General features: G+C 43.5%; 1 protein-coding gene across 1 annotated transcript in view; it reads right to left on the minus strand.

Moving 5' to 3' along the window:
- Positions 1 to 19,593, minus strand: part of LOC124593686 (isocitrate dehydrogenase [NADP], mitochondrial-like) — a 111,468-nt gene extending 91,875 nt beyond the window's left edge. Inside the window, exon 1 of the mRNA XM_047131987.1 lies at positions 19,397 to 19,593. Within this exon, the coding sequence (XP_046987943.1) occupies positions 19,397 to 19,496 (100 nt within the window). The 5' untranslated portion in view covers positions 19,497 to 19,593. The remainder of the gene's footprint in view (positions 1 to 19,396) is intronic.
- Positions 19,594 to 19,839: the final 246 nt, after the last annotated feature.

A 19,839-nucleotide genomic window follows, 5' to 3' on the forward strand; every position in this document is an offset into this window, starting at 1 on the left:
GCGAACGACTAATACGATGGTCATTCCCCTCGGTAGTGCCACGTGGCCGTCCGACTGGCATGAAATTTGAGTAGACATCATTTTTTAGATGTACAAACACGCCTACTAACGTTCGTTTGTCGCACAACTAATTTTAGACGATGCGATATCTTTTCGTCAGATTCTTTTTGTCGTCTTAAACATACATGCAAAAAAGATCTGTATTTTCCAACTCGTCAGATTTTATTACATACAGTGAGATCGTAGAATGACATGATGATGGTACTTTAGGTACCTAACCGGTAGTGTAGCTACACACTACAGCAATAATTTTTTCGAATATAAATTACAATACAAAAATTAATTTTCTTCTAAAATTCACTCTTTTAGTATAATACTGTATACAGTATGTAGTATTACAATTTTTTGAGGAAATGTGTTTTTTGTGTGTAATTTTTAGCATCAAATTCTCTACAACTTGTTAGATATCGTCTATCGCTCAGGGGGTCGCGGTCGCAGGAGAAAGCAGTTGCAAGATACTGTTTTCATAAAGTCTATTTTTTCGATTTATTTTATTCGCTTCCGCCGCTGCCACTTTTATCAGACGTTGACGGCTGCAGAGGTCTTTCAAGAAACTTGTCCGTTTTATGCTTGCTCACGGCGAAGCGCGAAGACAATAATCACGTCCGTACTTGCTGGCGTACTCGGACAATTGACTGTAGTGACAGAAAACCCGCGACTATGCCCCCTCTGACCCTTTCTCACCCCCCCACCGACGCCTCTACCGCGGCAATGATTATAACTACATCTCTGCCCGCAGAGCTCTGTGACTTCTTTTCACATTGCACTTTATTTCTCGATCAGTATAGTATCAATAGAAAGAAAATTAAATTCGTAGCCTTTGAAACCGTTGACGTACTTTTAATATGGTTCTGGGGGTCGCCAGAATATTTTTACTTGGAAACGGGTCGCGTATTTAAAAAGTTTGAAAAACATTGGTATAAAGAATCATGAATGGTGGGTGATTCATTTGTCAAGAATCGATATGTGTGACGGGGCAGCTAGGCTAGCTGATCCCCAGGGTTCTTTTCTCAGCTCTCAACAGCGTTCTATAAACAGCATTTCATGCAAGCCAAATGCAAAGAAAACAGCCGTCAGTTACGTGCAGCCACTTGAGAATGAATGTTAGTCTGTTGCCGCTTTTGACAAATAAAATAATTGTTTATAACACGTATCATTCAAGTTGGACGTACCATTTTTCTACCATCAGTCTTCTGACTGGTTCCCTCGTCGGAGGTTCGAGTCCTCCCTCGGGCATGGGTGTGTGTCTCGTCCTTAGCGTAAGTTAGATTAACTAGTGTGTAAGCCTACGGACCGATGACCTTAGAAGATTTTGGTAAGGTCTTATGGGACCAAACTGCTGACTGGTTTGAGGCGACCCGGCACGAATTTCTCTGCTGTGCCAACCTCTTCATCTCAGAGTAGCACTTGCAGCCTACGTCCTCCATTACCTGCTAATGTACTCCAATCTCTATCTTCCTCTACAGTTTTTATCATCTACAGCTCCGTCTAGTCCCAACAGACTTAAATGTCCCGCCATCCTGTCCCTTCTTTCTTCTAGTGTTTCCATGAATTCCTTTCCACGCCGATTTTCCGGATAACCCCCCCCCCCCCCATTCCCTATCTTACCAGCCCAACCAATTTTCAACATTCGTCTGTACCAACAGATCTCTATTGCTTCGATTCTGTTTTCCGCTTTTCTTACAGTTTCTGTTTCATTACCATACAATGCTGTGATCCGGACGCACATTCTCAGAAATTTCTCAAATGAAGACCTATGTGTGCTTCTAGTACACTTTCCTTGGCCAGGAATGCCCTTTCTGCCAGTGCTAGCAGCTTTTTTTTTTACCTCCTTGCGCCGTCCGTCATGGGTTATTTTGCTGCCTACGTAACACAATTTATTAACTACTTCTACTCCCAGAGCAACAATCCTGATAAGTTTCTAACTGTTCTCATTCCTGCTACTTCTCATTACTTTCGTCTTTTTTTCGATTTACTCTCAATCCATATTCTGCAGTTATTAGATTGTTTATCCATTCAGCGTACCCTGTAATTCTTCTTCACTTTCACGGAGGACAGCAATGATATCAGAAAAGCTTATCATTGACATATTCTCACGTTTAATTTTAATACCACTCTTGAACCTTTCTTTTATTTCCGTCTTTGATTCTTCGATGTATATTAACCGTCTTTCCCTATAGCTTACCCCTGTTTTTCTCAGAATTTCGAACATCTTATGCCATTTGGCATTCGAACGCTTTTTCCAGGTCGACATATCCTATGAACGTGTCTTAATTTTTCCTTTAGTCTTGCGTCCAATATCAACCGCAACGTCACAGTTGCCTCTCTGGTGCCTTTACATTTCCTAAAGCCAAAGTCATCACCATCATCATCACCACCATCACCATCGAGGTCTTCAATTTTTTTCCATTCTTCTGTATGTTATTTTTGTCAGGAACTTGGCTGCTTGAGCTATTAAACTGATTGTGCGATAATTCTCATACTTGTCGGCTCTTCCAATATTCTGGGTTGTGAGGATGACGTTTTTCCGATCGCCAGTCTCTTACAGTCTACATCCCAACGTGAATACTCGTTTTGTTGCCACTTCCGCCAATAATTTTAGAAATTCTGATGGACTGTTATCTATCCCTGCTGAGTTTAATTGAAACACCTATCACTGCTGCGGGCCTGATTATGAACTGACGACTTTCAAGGGTTAAGTCTCCGACGTGACATCCGGAACGTGTTCATATTACGCAATACCGAGCCCACAGCAGGGGAACGCTTGACTTGCTCCTACGTCATCCCGTGGCCTTTAGGGACGTAGCAGTGTTGTTTAATCAGGCACGATAAGGAGATTGAGAAATTCAGACCCCCTGTGACGACGTTGGAAACTTCCGATTCCGATAAACAAAACAAGTTCGTACGTTGACCCAAGAAATGACGCAAACTGAGGAGGAGGAGGAGGAGATTAATGTTAAACGTCGCGTCGACAACGAGGTCATCAGAGACGGAGCACAAGCTCGGATTAGGGAAGGAAACCACCTGCGCCCTTTCAAAGGAACCATCCTGGCATTTGTCTGTTAGGGAAGTCATGGAAGATCTAAATCAGGATGGCCGGACGCGGGTTTGAACCGTCGTCCACCCGAAAGCGAGTCCAGTCAGTGTGCTAACCACTGCGCCAACGCCCACGGTGACGCCAACTAATCGGACCATTAGCGATACTTGCTGGTGTTCAAAACCACTCAAAAGCCCGGACCGCACATAATATTTTTTATTCAAAACAACCGGTTTCGACAGTCTTAGCTGTCATCTTCAGGTCCTGAATTTTCTTTGTAAGTAAAACATGTTCATTTTACGCTGTGTTGAATTTGTTCCCCAACCATTTATAAAAGACCTATGTACAGTACATCATAATGTGGAAAAAATCCCGTCACGTATCTGCAAGGCTTTTTTCACATGAACAAACCATTGTTGGAGGGTGAAAAAGTGTCAGAAAAAAAACAAGACTTACTGAGGTTTGAATTTCAGACCTTTGCATTGATAGTCTGACGCTCGACTATTTATCCACAGAACAAATCTCATAAAGCGTAACAGTCAGTACTAACGTACTTCTATTTCCATATGCGATATGAATGAAAATACAAGAGTGTCAGGGGTTATTGGTTTTAAGGCATTGGACTGCTCTCGAACCCCACTTGTCCGTGCTAATGTAGGTTTTCCCTGGATTCCCTGAAGGTTATTCAACGAAATGTCTACTAATTTCTACCCCCTTTCCTTTCCCATCCAAGATAACGGTCCCCCTCCAAACACCTCGACGTAGGTCTGGTGTTAAAGTCCAGTATTCGTTTTTATAAACACCAGCAATGTGATCGAATTTCCTCACTATGAGAGTATTGAAGGGCGATCTTGAACATCGATTATCAACACCTCAATTGTGATGTATCCATCGTTGTTTCACGTAACGGCTGTGTACTCTGATTTTATATACTTTTTCTTATATGCGTTTCTGTTTTTTGGTACAGTGGACCCGATGATGGTCTGATCCAAGAAATCGAGCGTATGTAATAAAATACACCATTACAACCGTGTACCGTGTATGGCAGTTCTTGACGTTCACTAAGGCTGTACAACAGCACGAACTCCACAAAATATTTTTGAAATTTGTATTATGGATGAAGATGCAGATTCTTTTTGCCACAAACAATATTAATTCCCACTTGCACGGATAACCCGTGGCACGATTCTGTGGACTATGCGCCGGCTATCTGTCACTGCGGCAATTATTTCTCGGGATCGAACTCGTATCTGATAGTTTTATAATGTGCTAGTGGGGGTGACTTGGAATAAATTCTGTTCTCCATTTCTGATTAATGTCGATTAAACAAAACGTGTGACTAATCTAGCTGTTGTGCATACTTATCACACACAGTTTTAATCACTTCTGCTGGTTTTTTTTTAACCACACTTCTTTGCTGTACTTCCATGGTACATGTCAACTCTGTTAACAGAGGAAGGATGCCAACGTGAACTATTTTAATAAATATGTTTCGCTCAAGGATATCTCTACGTAACGAGTGATTACACTGTTGGAGATCAAGAGAAGCAGACTACGTTTATCCACAGGGTAAGTAAATCATTTAGATTAACACGAAGGTCGATAGAGGTAGGTCTTTTGCGGGAGACGCAGTGTTTACCTGTGAAACGCTGCCTCTGCGGGTCTACTGCAAAATTCAAAAGGTGCTGAAGACAATCGATACGCGGCCTAGACAAAGGATACGAACTAACTCCATGCTGTATGCGTAGGCAGGAACAAGGCACCGTACTGTTTGAATACGTCGCCAGTAAACCACAAGCAACACGCATATCTGTCCAATATCTTTGACTGGCCGAAGATGAAACAATAACTTACGACAGTACAAAGGGAGGAAGGAAAATGACAACTTTTCAAGAGAGAACAGATCGCATAGTCTCATAAAGGAAAAACGATCTGCTTCCAGATGCTTACCCGAATTCACTTTCCCGAACATTCCTTGGATATTCCTGAATACAAAAAGAATTACTAAAAAAGAAGGGCGCAGTTTTTCTTTGAATCTTAAGCTTGTCTTTAGCTGTTTACATTATTAGCCTGTTGATTAAATGACTATTTATCGATGTAGCCTAAACGAGCGTGGGAAATCGCTTGAAAGCAACACACAGGTAGGCCTCTGAATGCAAAAACTTTTTTGGTGCCCACCTACACAGGAAGAAACGCTCATTTGTAATAAAATACGAGAAATCAGAGTTTGTTTTTTCCGCGCTCTGTTCGAGAGAGGAACGGTAGCGAAATAACTTTAAGGTGATTCGATAAACCCTCTGCCAGACATTTAGGTGTTTATAGCAGAGTAGTCATGTAAATGGAGATGAAAATTACATTTTTGGCGGTTTGCAGACTTAATAGCTTGTTACAAAATGCAAAAAAAAAGGCTTATGCGCGAAAACGAAGAAAAAGTGGCCACAGAAAAACTACATGGACGCTTGCATCTGATACCCATCTCAAAATGCTGACCTTAGGATCTAACCAAGACGAGCAGCGATGATTGCTGTATGACAGAGATTATGCTCAATTCCTTAGTGCAGAAATGTTCCACCATACGGAGACCCCTTTCAGACGGGTGAGGGACACAGTAAGAGAAAGTGTTTTGTGCTCACGTGCAACCCAAGTAGCGGAGTTCTTCAGTGAAATATCACCCGTACCAATGTTTACGTGGTAATTGGGCCAATGCTGTCAGTTTATGCTGTACCATCAGCGACAGCTGACAAGCCTATGTGCGGTTCCGTGCAATAGCAAATGCAACGGTGATTGACATTTTAGAAATTTATTCCAGGGCATGATACTTCCTAAAAACTAAGTTTTTAAATGCCGATACCAATAACTGACTCATCGAGATTATCATTAAGAGACAGACGAATAGCCTATCGGCCGACCGATAAGTGGAGAATCGGTGTACGATAAATCGATACAGTCAATGAGCGGAAAGTTCTCTGTGGGTAATATCTCTGGAACAGTTATCTGGTGACTGTGTAGCTGTCACAGATGACGTGTGCACAAACCACTTACGCAACGGGTATCCCGCATTCGCGGGGAAATTAGCAGCCGAGATACAGCTATCACTAGGAAAATGGGCTATCAGACACGTGCGCCTTTTTTATGCGAGTCAGAGCGAGGGGAGTTTCCGCAAAGTGAGTTGCGCAACAATTGCTAGAACCAAATATTTTAGGAGCAGGGAGGTTCTCGATTTAGCATGTCCGCCAGTAGTTTCTTGATCGCTGTAGATTTCGTCACATTCACACACCACAGGAGGGTTCGAAGTGCCCAGTCTAGAGTATTACCAGTAAACTCCTGATTCTCTAAAGAACCGAACTCTCTCGTATAAAACAGTTTAAGACGTCTGGTTAAATTACAAATGAGTTAACGTGTTTAATATCTGACGTTAAGCATGTATGCGCGAATAAGCTTGCAAAAAAAAAAAATTGAAATTATGCTTAAGGTTTTTTGGAATTCGCTAAATGTTCCCATATGAAACACTAGATGAATACGTCTGGGTAATTCGCCCTCCATTTTAATCAAAGGCTAGTTTTTAACGCCTCTCAGTGTTTACGACGTCATATCTTCTGAATTATGTGTCGTACAATTATATACTTTTGCAGGTACATTCAGTGGTATAATACGTTGATGCTGTCTGCAAAGTGTGTTGCGAGTAGAATCGGTAATGAAGAGCTAGTAAATTGAAACATCATATCTGGGGCTGAATTTTTACTGCATCAGCAGCGAAAATGCAGTAAACGATAAACTTTTTTTTTAATTACGATGAAATCCAGGCCATTAGCTGCTTACAGGCGTTGATGAATGTCAACTTTTTTTTTCTTTTCATCAATTTGTGGGGGGTATCAACGAGGAATAGCTTGATAGAAGTTTGAAATTAAGTGTAAAGGTTGCTGGATGTCGATAAGCACACTCATCTTATTCTCAAAGCCTGGATACGCTCCCTCGAAACAAACACACTGTTTCAAACTGTAATACTTTTCTCAGTGTTTTAAACTTCTAATAAAAGAGAATATCTCTTAATGAGTAGCTTGTAACAGTGCTTTGAATTTTTACATTCGGTAAATAACTACGCAAAATATTGAAAATCAATTTTTAGTCTCCACTAAAAGCAATTATACAGGCAATATGGAACTAGTACTGTGATATACAGGGTGGTCAGAAACAGTCTTAAAAGTTTGTAAGGATGTTTCAGAGTAGATTGTCCTGAAAAATAACTGGTAGGGAAAGAATTCGATACTTTGCGCCGTTCCCGTAGTAGTTGGCATTGAAATTAGCCAATCAGACAGTTGCGCGCGCAAATTCAAGCCGCCCGCCATACGTGTTCTTAGTTTTGTTTTTTGAAACTGAACAAGTGAGCATTACGACAGGACATGGAACGGGTTGTTTGGAACGAATTCGAGCCAGACGCTGAGCAGTTTCGTGCGCTATCATGCACGCTGTGAGAACAACCGCCTATTTGTCTTATATGGATATATTTTATCTGGAAGGCCGATCGAATTTGTGCGTGCAGTGGCCTGATTGGCTAACTTCAATGCTAATTAACTGGCAAACGGCGCAACGTATCGAATTTGTTCTTAATTATTTTTCAGCACAACCTACCCTGCAACGCCCTTGCAAGTTTTTCAGACTGTTTCTGACCACCCTGTAGGTTCTATCTGCATAATTTCGACCCTAAAAGGTTTGGGACACCGTGTCAGTTGCTTAACGCAAACTCCGGAATGCAGCTTTGGAAAGGTCACGGACGAATAACTCCCCCACCCTTTTCCATAGCTTAATAGGCTTCCCTGTCGATGGGACTCTACATCCTAATCATTTTTCCTTATTACTGGTGCAGCATATAACATTTCCCGTCATTTTCTAAAAATCCGTGCTTACAAATACATTGATGTCCAAAATTAAAGCAACAAACCGCGATTTCCCAGCTCTGTATCTAATTCACGATACAATTATACAAACTGTCAACAAATGTCCACATGATCGTGTCCTGCGCGGAATATGGCATTCTGGTCAACGGACAATCATGCCAACGATGACGTCAGCGCTCCTACCAACCGGGGTAGTGTTTGCCGTATCGTCCACATCCACAATCAAAGTGTACACAGCCACAGACAGTGCAGTATGGGACAGAGAAGACGCCTGCCAGACTCACTGCGGCGGAGGGCCATAGGAAGAATGGAAGCAGGACAGTCGAAAGCTGATGTGGGCCGCGCGGGATTAGCCGTGCGGTCTCAGGCGCTGCATTCATGGACTGTGAGGCTGGTCTCGGCGGAGGTTCGAGTCCTCCCTCGGGCATGGGTATGTGTGTTTGTCGTTAGGATAATTTAGGTTAAGTAGTGTGTAACCTTAGGGACTGATGACCTTAGCAGTTAAGTCCCATAAGATTTCACACACATTTGAACATTTTGAGCTGATGCGGCCCGATTGCTTAATGAGAATCGTTCTGTTGTTTCTCGGATATGGCGACAGTTTATAGAGCCCGAAACTGTATCCCGAAGACATCAGAGAGAGAGAGAGAGAGAGAGAGAGAGAGAGAGAGAGATAGAGAGAGAGAGATATATCCGTTATTTGGCGCCGGCCAGAGTGGCCGAGCGGTTCTAGGTGTTACAGTCTGGAACCGCTACGGTCGCAGGTTCGAATCCTGCCTCGGGCATGGATGTGTGTGTTGTCCTTAGGTTAGTTAGGTTTAAGTAGTTCTAAGTTATAGGTGACTGATGACCTCAGTTGTTAAGTCCCATAGTGCTCAGAGCCATCCATCGTTATTTGGCTGTAAGGACACGACGTACCGCTTTTGTAATGTACGGCAACTGGCATCTGACCTCTGACCTCGCAGCACCCATTGGACAGTGTACAGGAAGCTTCAACAAAGTGACCTTTACTGTCGGAGACCTGGTGCATGTGTACCACTGACGCGTCTTCACAGAGGGGAACGTCTGGAGTGGAGACGTGAACATACCTCCTAGACGGTCGGACAGTGGGCCAATGTTCTTTTCAAAGATGAGTCCTGATCTGATCTGCAGAATGATTCTCGACAGATTCGCATCTGGATGAAATGTGGAACACGATTTCGGGACCCAAACATTGTGCGAAAAGACCGATATCGAGGAGGATCCCTATTGGTGTGGGCACGGATTACGTTGTCTAACAGCTCTTCGTGAAACCGTACGGGTGAATCTGAAGATTTAACTGTCAGGTATCGTGTCGATATCTTCGGATCTCATGTGCGAGCCGTTGTGGGCCCAGACTTTGCACTGACGGATGATAATGCTCCACATCAGAGCATTTGAATCCCATAGAGCATGACTGTGAGGCACTAGGGGAGACTTGTTGCATCATGTCAGCGTCCACCAACCGCTCCCCAAGACTTGCGAGCACCTCTGCAGGAAGAATGGGCGTTAGTGCCTCAACGTGAGAATGACGACATCATTCACAGCATACCCCGACGTTGTCACGCCTGTAGTGCTGCCAGAGGTGGTCACACCCCATAGTGAGCACATTAACCAGTCGTCGGTATGTGTGTGCAAATCTGTTAAGTTGAAAAAAGCGAGTAACAATTATGTGCCGCGCGGGATTAGCCGAGCGGTCTTGGGCGCTGCAGTCATGGACTGTGCGGCTGATCCCGGCAGAGGTTCGAGTCCTCCCTCGGGCATGGGTGTGTGTGTTTGTCCTTAGGATAATTTAGGTTAAGTAGTGCGTCAGCTTAGGGACTGATGACCTTAGCAGTTAAGTCCCATAAGATTTCACACACATTTGAACTCTTTTTTTTTCAACATTTATGTCTACCGTTATGCATGTTGTACTTGTTTACGTTCTGTATTCTCTACATAGTTTCAACTATGGTATCACCTGTTTTGCTGTGTTCATACACGCAACCTTGCAAAATTTCCGTTTGTTGCTTCAATTTTGAACAGTAGTGTATATAGGGGCTTATATATCGGAATCCGACAGCGGCAGGATCGCAACCTATCAGCAGTACGGTTTATCGTTCTGCTATACTGCTACGTCGGCATGTCAGGACTTTCATGCGAACATGGAATCTACGAGTTCAGGAAGGTAATCAAAGCCATGCAGAATCTCAACGGAAAGACGCGATTAGCGCCCGAAGGACAGGTATATTGCTCTCTCGGCTGTGCATGTCGTGCCTTGAATCAGAAAATGGACTCTGAGCAGATCATTGTTGCCGCTTTCCTTGCTGCTGCAGGAGAGCGTTGCTTCGACAGTGGTGCCTCCCACTACAACACTGGGCACTGGAAAAGCACCACGACGGCTTTCTGAAGGGTCTCGGCTCCACGAACATCATCACTATGGTCGCATCGGCTCCGAGGGGAACGAACGCTATCAGATTACTTTCGTCATAGACACATGAGCCCAGTATCTAGCGTGATTGTATGGGGTGCGATTGAGAACTTAACGCGATCACCTCTGGTTCACGTAGACGATGATCTTAGGCTTCGTTATGCCCTATTTTCGAGGTACCTGTGAAGTTTCTTTAATAGGGTAACGCAAGACCACATCCCGTCCGTGCCGTACTGACCTGCCTCGATACAGCGGGTGTTCCACTTCTGCTCTGGCCAGTATGTTCCCCAGATCTCCCAGCCACTGGAAAAAAAATAATAATTCGGCCACGGGTCGCCGAAAGATTGCCACGACACCCCTCGCCAGCCAATACGAGTTGAAGCAGCACTGAATGACGTAGTCGTGTCAGTAATCCAAGATTAGTTCTACTCAAAGCCCAGTCGTGTGAAATTCTTGTTCCTGTCAAGATATGGCAGCTTTTGCCTACTAAATTTAGCACTCAACTCATGTAGTACTGTATTCTTCCTACGATTTTGCAGCCGGCTGCTGTGGTCGAGCGGTTCTAGACGCTTCAGTGCGGAATCGCGCTGCTGCTACGGTCGCAGGTTCGAATCCTGCCACGGGCGTGGATGTGTGTGATGTCCTTAGGTTATCTAGGTTTAAGTAGTTCTGAGTCTAGGGAACTGATGACCTCAGATGTTACGTCCCATAGTGCTTAGAGCCATCTAAGCTATCTATGATTTTGCATACCTTATGCACAATAATTTCGTTGTTTCCTACCTTATTCTAGATAAGTACCCAGCATGACCCGTAAACTGGTGTTGAAATTTTAATGCCGAGCAATGTGCAGCATCAAACATCATTATGTTGCTATACTAAGCATTGTTACCATACATTCAATACCATTATCAACCGCCACATTTCATCAACGTGGGCTCAGATATTCCGACTGGGTGTTTCTTTGCTACCTCTCTGGTCTAGTTCGAGCGACAAACTCTCCTCACATTTAAGTGTATTCCTCGTAATGTGTGACTTAGTGTTTTGTGGTAAAGTTCCAGATAATAGATTCAAAAGTCTCAAGCTCGATTCCCGGTCTCCGGAGTTTTATGTACCAGTTTTCACTTCTGGCGGTTTTTGTTAACGGAAAAAATGGCGAGTTGCAATGTTTTTCGAAATCCACATTACCTGTACTTCCCCCCAGGTAACGGTTGCGCAAGTCGCCGTAGGAAGGCAATGGTATACCATCTAATAGGCCCTTGCGTGCTAGTAAACGCTGCAGGCTTCAAACTATCCTTCGAGTTGATGACAGTAACTGATGAGTATTTCTCATGAACTGGTTGCTTTTTTTTTCTTTGTGGTAGATAACCCACCAACTTACAGTTTCTTCGGTTTTCTTTCTTCTTCTTCAAAGAATTTTGGAGCATAGTACCCGTTCCCGTTACTCCCAGGTCTCGATCAGCTGAACTTATTATTTTCCTTATTCTTATTCTACTTCCCACACTATTTATAGTCTTTCTACGCTCTTCGCCCATCTCATACAATCCACAAAAAAATCACTGATACATAAAATTTTAAGCTTTTCTTTAACTTCTTTGTTCCTTATTGAAGAACTGAACGATCTAAGAAATTTCATTTCTACCACTTCGAAATGAGGTTTTTTATTATTATTTATCGCCTTTCGCTTGCACAAAGTACAGGCACAGTAGCAACTTACGAAATCCGAGTTCCCTTTTAGACTGTGTTTACATGTTCCACATCATTTCACCGTTGTCATTATTGTAATAGATATCACAGCCTAAATACCTACAACAGATAGTCTGTTCGACTGGCTGGTTTTGAAAAGTTATTTATCACTTACAGGGACATTTTCCTATGAATCCCATTACTTTTCTTTTTTTGGATCGGTAAATTCTAATTGTAGTAAACATGTCACAGTGTATGAATGGCCAGTTGCAGCCTGTCTTCTGTCTTCTCTTGTCATCAAGAAAAATAAGCAGCTTTTCTCTCCCTTCAGACTAATTAAATACAAATATTTTGCAAACACATTCCGCCACCGTCTCCGCCGTCACTGCGAGCGGTTTCTTCCTTGTAACGGGAAAAAACGACGAGTTTTGTGAAGTAGCTGTCGCACCTGTCAGTGAAGACAATTTTTCGTGATCATTTTCCGGCTTTGCCCTGTTGCGGTTACAGGGCGCACTTGCTTTTAATTGTCACACGGCTTTAGCCACGTGATTCCCACTACACGCGAGAGAGAGAGAGAGAGAGAGAGAGAGAGAGAGAGAATGTCTTTTTCCCGTACAGCTGGGAAGATACGGACAACAAGCGAATTCCTTCGCTGAACAGGGCCCTTGTGGCTGAAACGTGAGACGGAGATCAGTTAAGTGGCCGTTACGAGGTTTTATTAGGGGCCGACGAGGCGCGTCTGCGAGGCCGTTTGCGCGTCATCGTCATGCCCAATCACCCAGCAGCGCGCCACGCTTCGCTGGGAAGTTTCGCGCAGCCGAACGCGCCAAGTGCGACGAATGTGCTCCACGGAGCAGAAACCGCTATCTGCGAGAGCCAGGCGTCCCTGGCTGTGATCCGCTCTGCCTCGGGTCGTTCGTCCGTTCGGCAACGTAGGCGGAACAGCTGCAGCACGTGCAGCCGACTGCAAGGGCAGCCCTCTCCCCTCCCCCGACACGACCTGGCTCTTTTACAACGATGCCACGCTGGCCAGCGAAGGGGGAGCGAATGAAAGATATGGCGCTGGCAAGGGGGAACGGGAGAAGGTATATCAACAGCTTTGTAATGGCGGAAGGAAACACCGAGAGCGAGTGACTTCCCAATACTTCCGGCGTTTTAAAGATAGGCGTTGTGAAGCCAAATGAACGGACTGCTAGTCAACCACTTTGTGGTCTTCAATGCGAAATCTGGTTTAATGTAGTTTTCCCCTCTATTCTGTGCAAGCGTCTTCATATCTGCTTAACTTTGAGGCTTCAGTCTTCTGACAGGTTTGATGCGATCCGCCACAAATTTCTCTCCTGTGCCAACCTTTTCATCCCAGAGTAGCAACTGCAACGTACGTCGTCAATTATTTGCTGGATGTACTCAAGTCTCTCTCTTCCTCTTCGGTTTTTACACTCTACACCTCCCTCTAGTACAATGGAAGTTATTCCACGACGTTCTAACAGATGTGTCCCTCCTCCTTGTCAGTGTTTTCCATATACGCCTTTCCTTGCCGTTTTTGCGGAGAACCTACTCATTCCTTACCTTATCGATCCACCCGATTTTCAACGTTCTTCTGCAGCATAACATCTCAAACGCTTCGATCCTCTTCTGTTCCAATTTTCCCATAGTCTTTGTTTCACTACCACACAATGCTGTGCTCCGAAAGTACATTCTCAGAAGTTTCTTCCTCAAATTAAGACCTATGTTTGATACTAATACACTTATCTTGGTAAGGAATGCCCTTTTTGCCAGGGATAGTCTGCTTTTTATGTCCTTCATGCTCCGTCTGTCAAGTGTTATTTTACTGTCTAGGAACCAGAAATCATTAACTTCATTTACTACGTGATCACCAGTTATGAAACCTCACTGTTCCCGTTTCTATTAATTCTTATTACTTACATCTTTCTTCGGTTTACTCTTAATCCATATTCTGCTCAGGCCATTCAATAAATCCTTTAATTCTTCTTCACTTTCAAAGAGGACAGAAATGTCATCTGCGAATCTTACTACTGATATCCTTCCACCCCGAATTTTAATCCCAGCCTTGCCTAGACCTGTCCAATATTGTCCCCCACACTTCGCTCCATTACCGAGTTGACGATTCCTTCACGCCATAAATTGTCTTTCACCCCAAATAGGCTCAGAAGTTTCTCGTTAGTTACCCGACCTACCCATACAATCTTCAGGATTCTTCTGCAGTACCACGTTTCAAGTTTCTATTCTCAACTTGTCTGAACTGCTTAACGTCTAGTTCTCACTTCCTCACAAGGCCGCACTCCAGACACAAATACCTTCAGAAAAGACTTCCTAACATTTAAATCTATAATCGATGCTGGCAGGTTTCTCTTTTTTTTTCAGAAACACTTTTCTTGCTATTGTTAGGCTGCATTTTACATTCTCTTTACTTCGGCCATCGTCAGTTTCATTGTTGCCTAAATAGCAACTGCTTTCTGTGTTTTATTTCCTAATCTAATTGCCTCAGCATCACAGCATTTGATTCGCTTAAATTCTGTTGTAGTTTTGTTTATATTCCTCTTATAACTTCTTTTCAAGAATATTATGCTAATGAACCAGAAAATTTGTTTCTAACAGCATCACAAAGCGGGCGTTTTTATGTGATACTTTTATTTGTATTCAAATTTTTCCTCAGCATTTACTTGAAACAGTGACGTAAGCGACTGACAGCTGCGTTAAAACAAGTCTCGTAGATTGCTTACTCACTAAGTACTACCTGTATAACCACCCGAATGGATTTATGTTCAACAAGAAGTATGCAGACGCTCTAGTTCCAAATTCGAGGAACCTCTCTGTCAAGATTAACACGTCACAAGCAAAATTCTTCATGACCTAAATTGTTTCCCACGGTCGGCAAGCGGTCAACGACTATGAATGCAATTGACGTAGAATTGCCTGAAAAACTTCTAGAAAAAATATAAAAGATGAAGGAAACCATTAGTTAAAAGCAATATTCGACAAACTTTCCCATGGTTTTCGGATTCCTGACAACCGTCGCATAAATGCCAAAGCTTGATTGCCCGTGACCATCTCCCATGTCAATGAGTTGTGAAGCTCAGGAATGGAGCCCCTTTGGACCCACTGACACTTGTTGCGCTAATTGATTGAATTATTACACCGCGGCACTGACACGCAAGACAATGTGTAGAGCGGTTCTAGGCGCTTCAGTCCGGAACCGCGCAGGTTCGAATCCGGCCTCGGGCATGGATGTGTGTGCTGTCCTTAGGTTAGTTAGGTTTAAGTAGTTCTAAGTCTAGGTGACTGATCACCCCAGATGTTAAGTCCCATAGTGCTTATAGCCATTTGAACCATTTGAATAATGTGGCGTCCAATCGAAAGGCTTGCACCAGCCTGGAAGCCTCATCAGTCATTCATTCGTAATGTGAAACACTGTGCTATGCTTACGAAACTTGTGATAGCGCCTAACAAAGATACTGAAGGAATATTCACTATCCGTCATACACGGTCGCCTCATATTAATGTGACCACTACCTAGGTTCAGAGTCAACGTGAAATAAGCGGTCACTGACGGCAGAAGGCAGCACTAGCGAAGGAGCGTGAATAAACAGTCGCGGGGGCATTGACTTAAGAGCCAAGGTTGGAACCATTTCCGAAACGGCTAAGTTCGTGAACTGTTCGTGTGTTGCCGTGGTTTAAGTATACCGTGCACGGGGGCTACCAACAGTGTTTTACTCAATGACCATCAGCGAGGTTGCCGCGTATGGGGCTCCGCAGCAAACGCTTCGTGCATGCACCCTTGCTGACTGCTGTTCATAGGCGATGAAGGCTGGAATTTGCACGCCAATGTCGCAACTGTATGTACACTGCGGTCTGACAGATGGATCACGTTTTATGCTTCATCGGACAGATGGCCGTTGGCCAAATATCTGAAAGCAAAGGATCCCGGTCGGAAGAGGGACCTGTCTCTTAAGCAAAACCATACAGCAGGAACTGACTAATTGGAAAACCTACTGCAGTGGTAGCTTCTTTATAACAAGACATTGTGGCGAAGGAGGAAGACTAGCCCAACAATCCCCATTTTGTCGGTGTCAAAGTCGTTAGGTATGCAGAACTGGTGAAGACGAGGAAATGAAATAAAAAAAAAAAAAAAAAAAAAAAACGTGGGGAAAGACCACTGAGAAGCTGATAATGATTTGGGACAGACTGGAGTGCAATAACGAGTAATGAAAATGAAATGGAGAAGGGCAGAATAGGTGGATGGATCAAGGAAGCTCCTTGTTGAATTCCAATGGATGGTTGGTAGAAGACATACAGAAACAACTTGAATATTAATGGCTGATCATTGGCACTCATGTAGGAGTCTAGAGCACAGTTTTGTCCAGCAATTGAAGTGGCTGACTGCAATGGTTGGGGCAGTGGTGGTTATATCTTACGTTCTACTGTCCAGCTGATCTTCTTAGTAAGGATGTTTTCTTTAAATTGTCTGTACTGTTTCTCAGCTGATTAAGCGATTTCTAGATTTCAATTCTAGCTGACGTCAGGGGGGTAAATACTGAGAGAACACTGTGACATGTTTCATTCTTAATCATCATTAGTTTCTATGCATTGAATCCAGGACGCTGGATGGTGGAAACCAGACTTTTACGTTGCGCCCTGTTACGATCTAAATTCGTCCTCTATCCACTAACACCATCTGTTAGCGTACGTATGAGACAGGCAATAATGGTTTTGAGTAAATGCTGGTTTCACGAAGTAAGTGACCGCTATGTTTTACAGGCTACATACACTCGGTTCGTTAAGGGCTGAACCAAACTATAAGGTTTCCTGCACTCCCGTCAGTTAAACACAGAATGCTCGTTCTTTCAATTGAATTTTTGGGGTATTTAAACGAAAACGATTGAATGGTATCCCTTGTTATAACTCTGCAACAGTTAGAAACCGTGATACTGTAACTGGTGTTTGCACTTGATGCAGACAGTGCTGTGCTCAATTCTCGGGACACCATAGTATCAAGAATCATAGTGCTTGTTGCACTCTTAATATTGTAATCACTCTCCGTTGTTAGTTTCCTAAAATTCCGCACTTCGGTACAGCCAGAGATAGGAGGTCATTTCCGCACTGGGGAATCCCCAACAGAGATATTCAACTTATCACCGGAAGGCCACAAAGGGGGAAGCACAATCAGCAACGGGTACATCCTTTGGCTCAATTCTAACTACGCTATTCACATTTACAACGTTCCTAAAGGAAACGAACCACAACATCACTTCAGTGTCCTTCAGTTACCGTAAATCTAAAGGAATTACAATTCCTCAGTATGCGGGGAACATCGTTTTGTGTAAAACGGCAGCTCGCGTATGTAAAAACACAGCTTGTAATATTTACGTTTTCAATTTAGTCCAAGAGATTCCGCTTTTATAAGTGATAGTCCCAGCTCTCAGTTCCGCCACATAATAAATACAATTTTAGGGCTATAAATTGTATAGGCCTATTCATTTTTGTAGTAAACGAATTACTCCTAGTTTTTAATGCCAGCGATCAATGGAGCATAATGCTTGCTAATTTTTTTTAAGAAATGACATATTGCCAAACAGAAGTATGCGACTTTATAAATGTTTATACAATAATTTAGCTAAATAATTACGGTTCTTACATTACCGGTTCCGGCAGTTCAGTGCCACCTTTAGATGTGATTAATCCACTGAAACCTTCATCCAGATATGTAGAAGTCCTGATTATGCACTTTGAATTGTTATTTATCATAACGAACCTGTTAGAGCATTAATCACATCTGAAGAGGACGAATAATTGCCGAAACCAACAATGTGAAGACTGGAATTATCATACTATCGTCAATCTCCAATTTTTGAGATAATTCCAAATAGGAAGCAAGACTAAGGTTTAGCGTGTGTCGACGATGAGATCATTAGAGACTAATTCGTACTCAGAGGAGTAGGGCGAAAATCAGCCTTTCATCCCTTTCATCGCGAACCACCCTGTCACTTGGCTTAGGGGGTCTAGGGAAACTACAGGAAACCTAGATCTGGGTGATAGGACAGGACTTTGCACTCGACACCTACCACATACGTGGCAGAAAAGTGTTTAAGCACTGTAACGTATCAGCCAGTCCGAAGATGGGTTCATGCCCGAAACTAGTTACAACAAAATAGCACTTTTTCTCACTTTTGTTTTCGATGAAATTAAATGGCTGCAGTTGATATTCTCGCCGTCACGGTTAAGTGACTCCAGTGGGCATTCTCGCCGTCATGATTTTTTATACATTGCACTCAAACGTCACTAGATATTAAGTACCCTTTCTACAGAGATTACTGTGAGGCATTCCAGAGAGCGAAACGATGTGCTACATCAGCAGTCGCTAGTCTTTTGCGAAAATCCTTACTGTACTTCATGAGTCTCTCACGACCACGACCTCACGTAAAGTCGAGTATTTCATTAAGAAAGCCTAGCACAATCTTCTGATGGCTCCAGCAAAAATGCGCATGCGCAAGGGCCACAGGTACAGCACGCGCATACTTTCACGATTTCAAATGTTACAGTGGCTGTTTTCACGGCCAAAATACGCTGAAGTTAACCGAATAGTTTCAAGCATTATTTCCAAAGAACGGCAGATTTATCTCTTTTCAGAGATAGGTATCTCGAGCAGAAATTAATTACTGGGCCTTCTTTTTTCTTCCGAAACTCAAGTGGTAAGTAGCGATGCCCGATTCCGTCTGTCTGGACACATGGGATAACAGGTGTCTAGGCTGTAAAACCTACCCCCCCCCCCAACACACACACACACACACACACACACACACACACACACACACACACACAATTATATAACGTCTAGTGACTGCAAGTATTATGCATACATGTGTCAGTCTACTTTGAGCAGCTGTAGTAGGTCATGGCGCAACTGGCATTTAGCAGGGGAGCTCGCAGAATAGTTTGGTCAAAGTACAGCAGGTACTTGCTAGGGTCTACACTTAATATTCGCACATTATTGTAAGAACAAATCAATTACAATTGCACGCTGATCACTGAGCTCGCACTGGCTGTACTAATGTGATTAATTTTTAAGACACCGTGAATTCTGAACGAAACCAACATTGCTACTAGTGAAAAAAACGAAGTTCACATAACAAACGTTATCTGTTCCTCTGTTGTATACAGCCGTGTGTTGACAAACAAATGCTCTTTCTCGTCGCACGCAGATGAAAGACGTGTGAGAAGAGGGCTCCGTTAGAAGCTGTTTACTGCAAGGTTTTATACGACAAATAGTGTACTCACAGTTTCGCTGTTGCTTGATGTAGACGGGTGCGGCGAAACTGGGCGATTTCGGCGAGAGCAGGCTCACGGCCCTGGACAGCTTGGAGATGGTGGAAGACATACCGCCACTTGATTTGAACGCACACTATACGGCACAGTAGGAATGGTTCGTTATCGACTGCCGCTGCCGGTAATATCGGAGCCCCTGACGTGCGCGAACCCTGCAGGCGGATGGCGGCAACTGGCAAGTGGAAATGCTGCCAACTTTCGCCGTTAAAGAGAAGCGGGCCGGTGGCAGCGCGGATAGCACCGCGCTATTCGGTTGCATAGCGCGGTGGGCACTGCACAGTAGGGACAGGAGAAACGATAGCGGTATTTTAGTTCCAAGTAACCGGTATTTTAAGGTACTCGTTTGGTCTCGGTTATAACAGGTGATTTTATTTTTTAGTAATAACGGAGTAAAA

Source organism: Schistocerca americana, chromosome 2, assembly GCF_021461395.2.
Source record: "Schistocerca americana isolate TAMUIC-IGC-003095 chromosome 2, iqSchAmer2.1, whole genome shotgun sequence".
Taxonomy (NCBI): domain Eukaryota; kingdom Metazoa; phylum Arthropoda; class Insecta; order Orthoptera; family Acrididae; genus Schistocerca; species Schistocerca americana.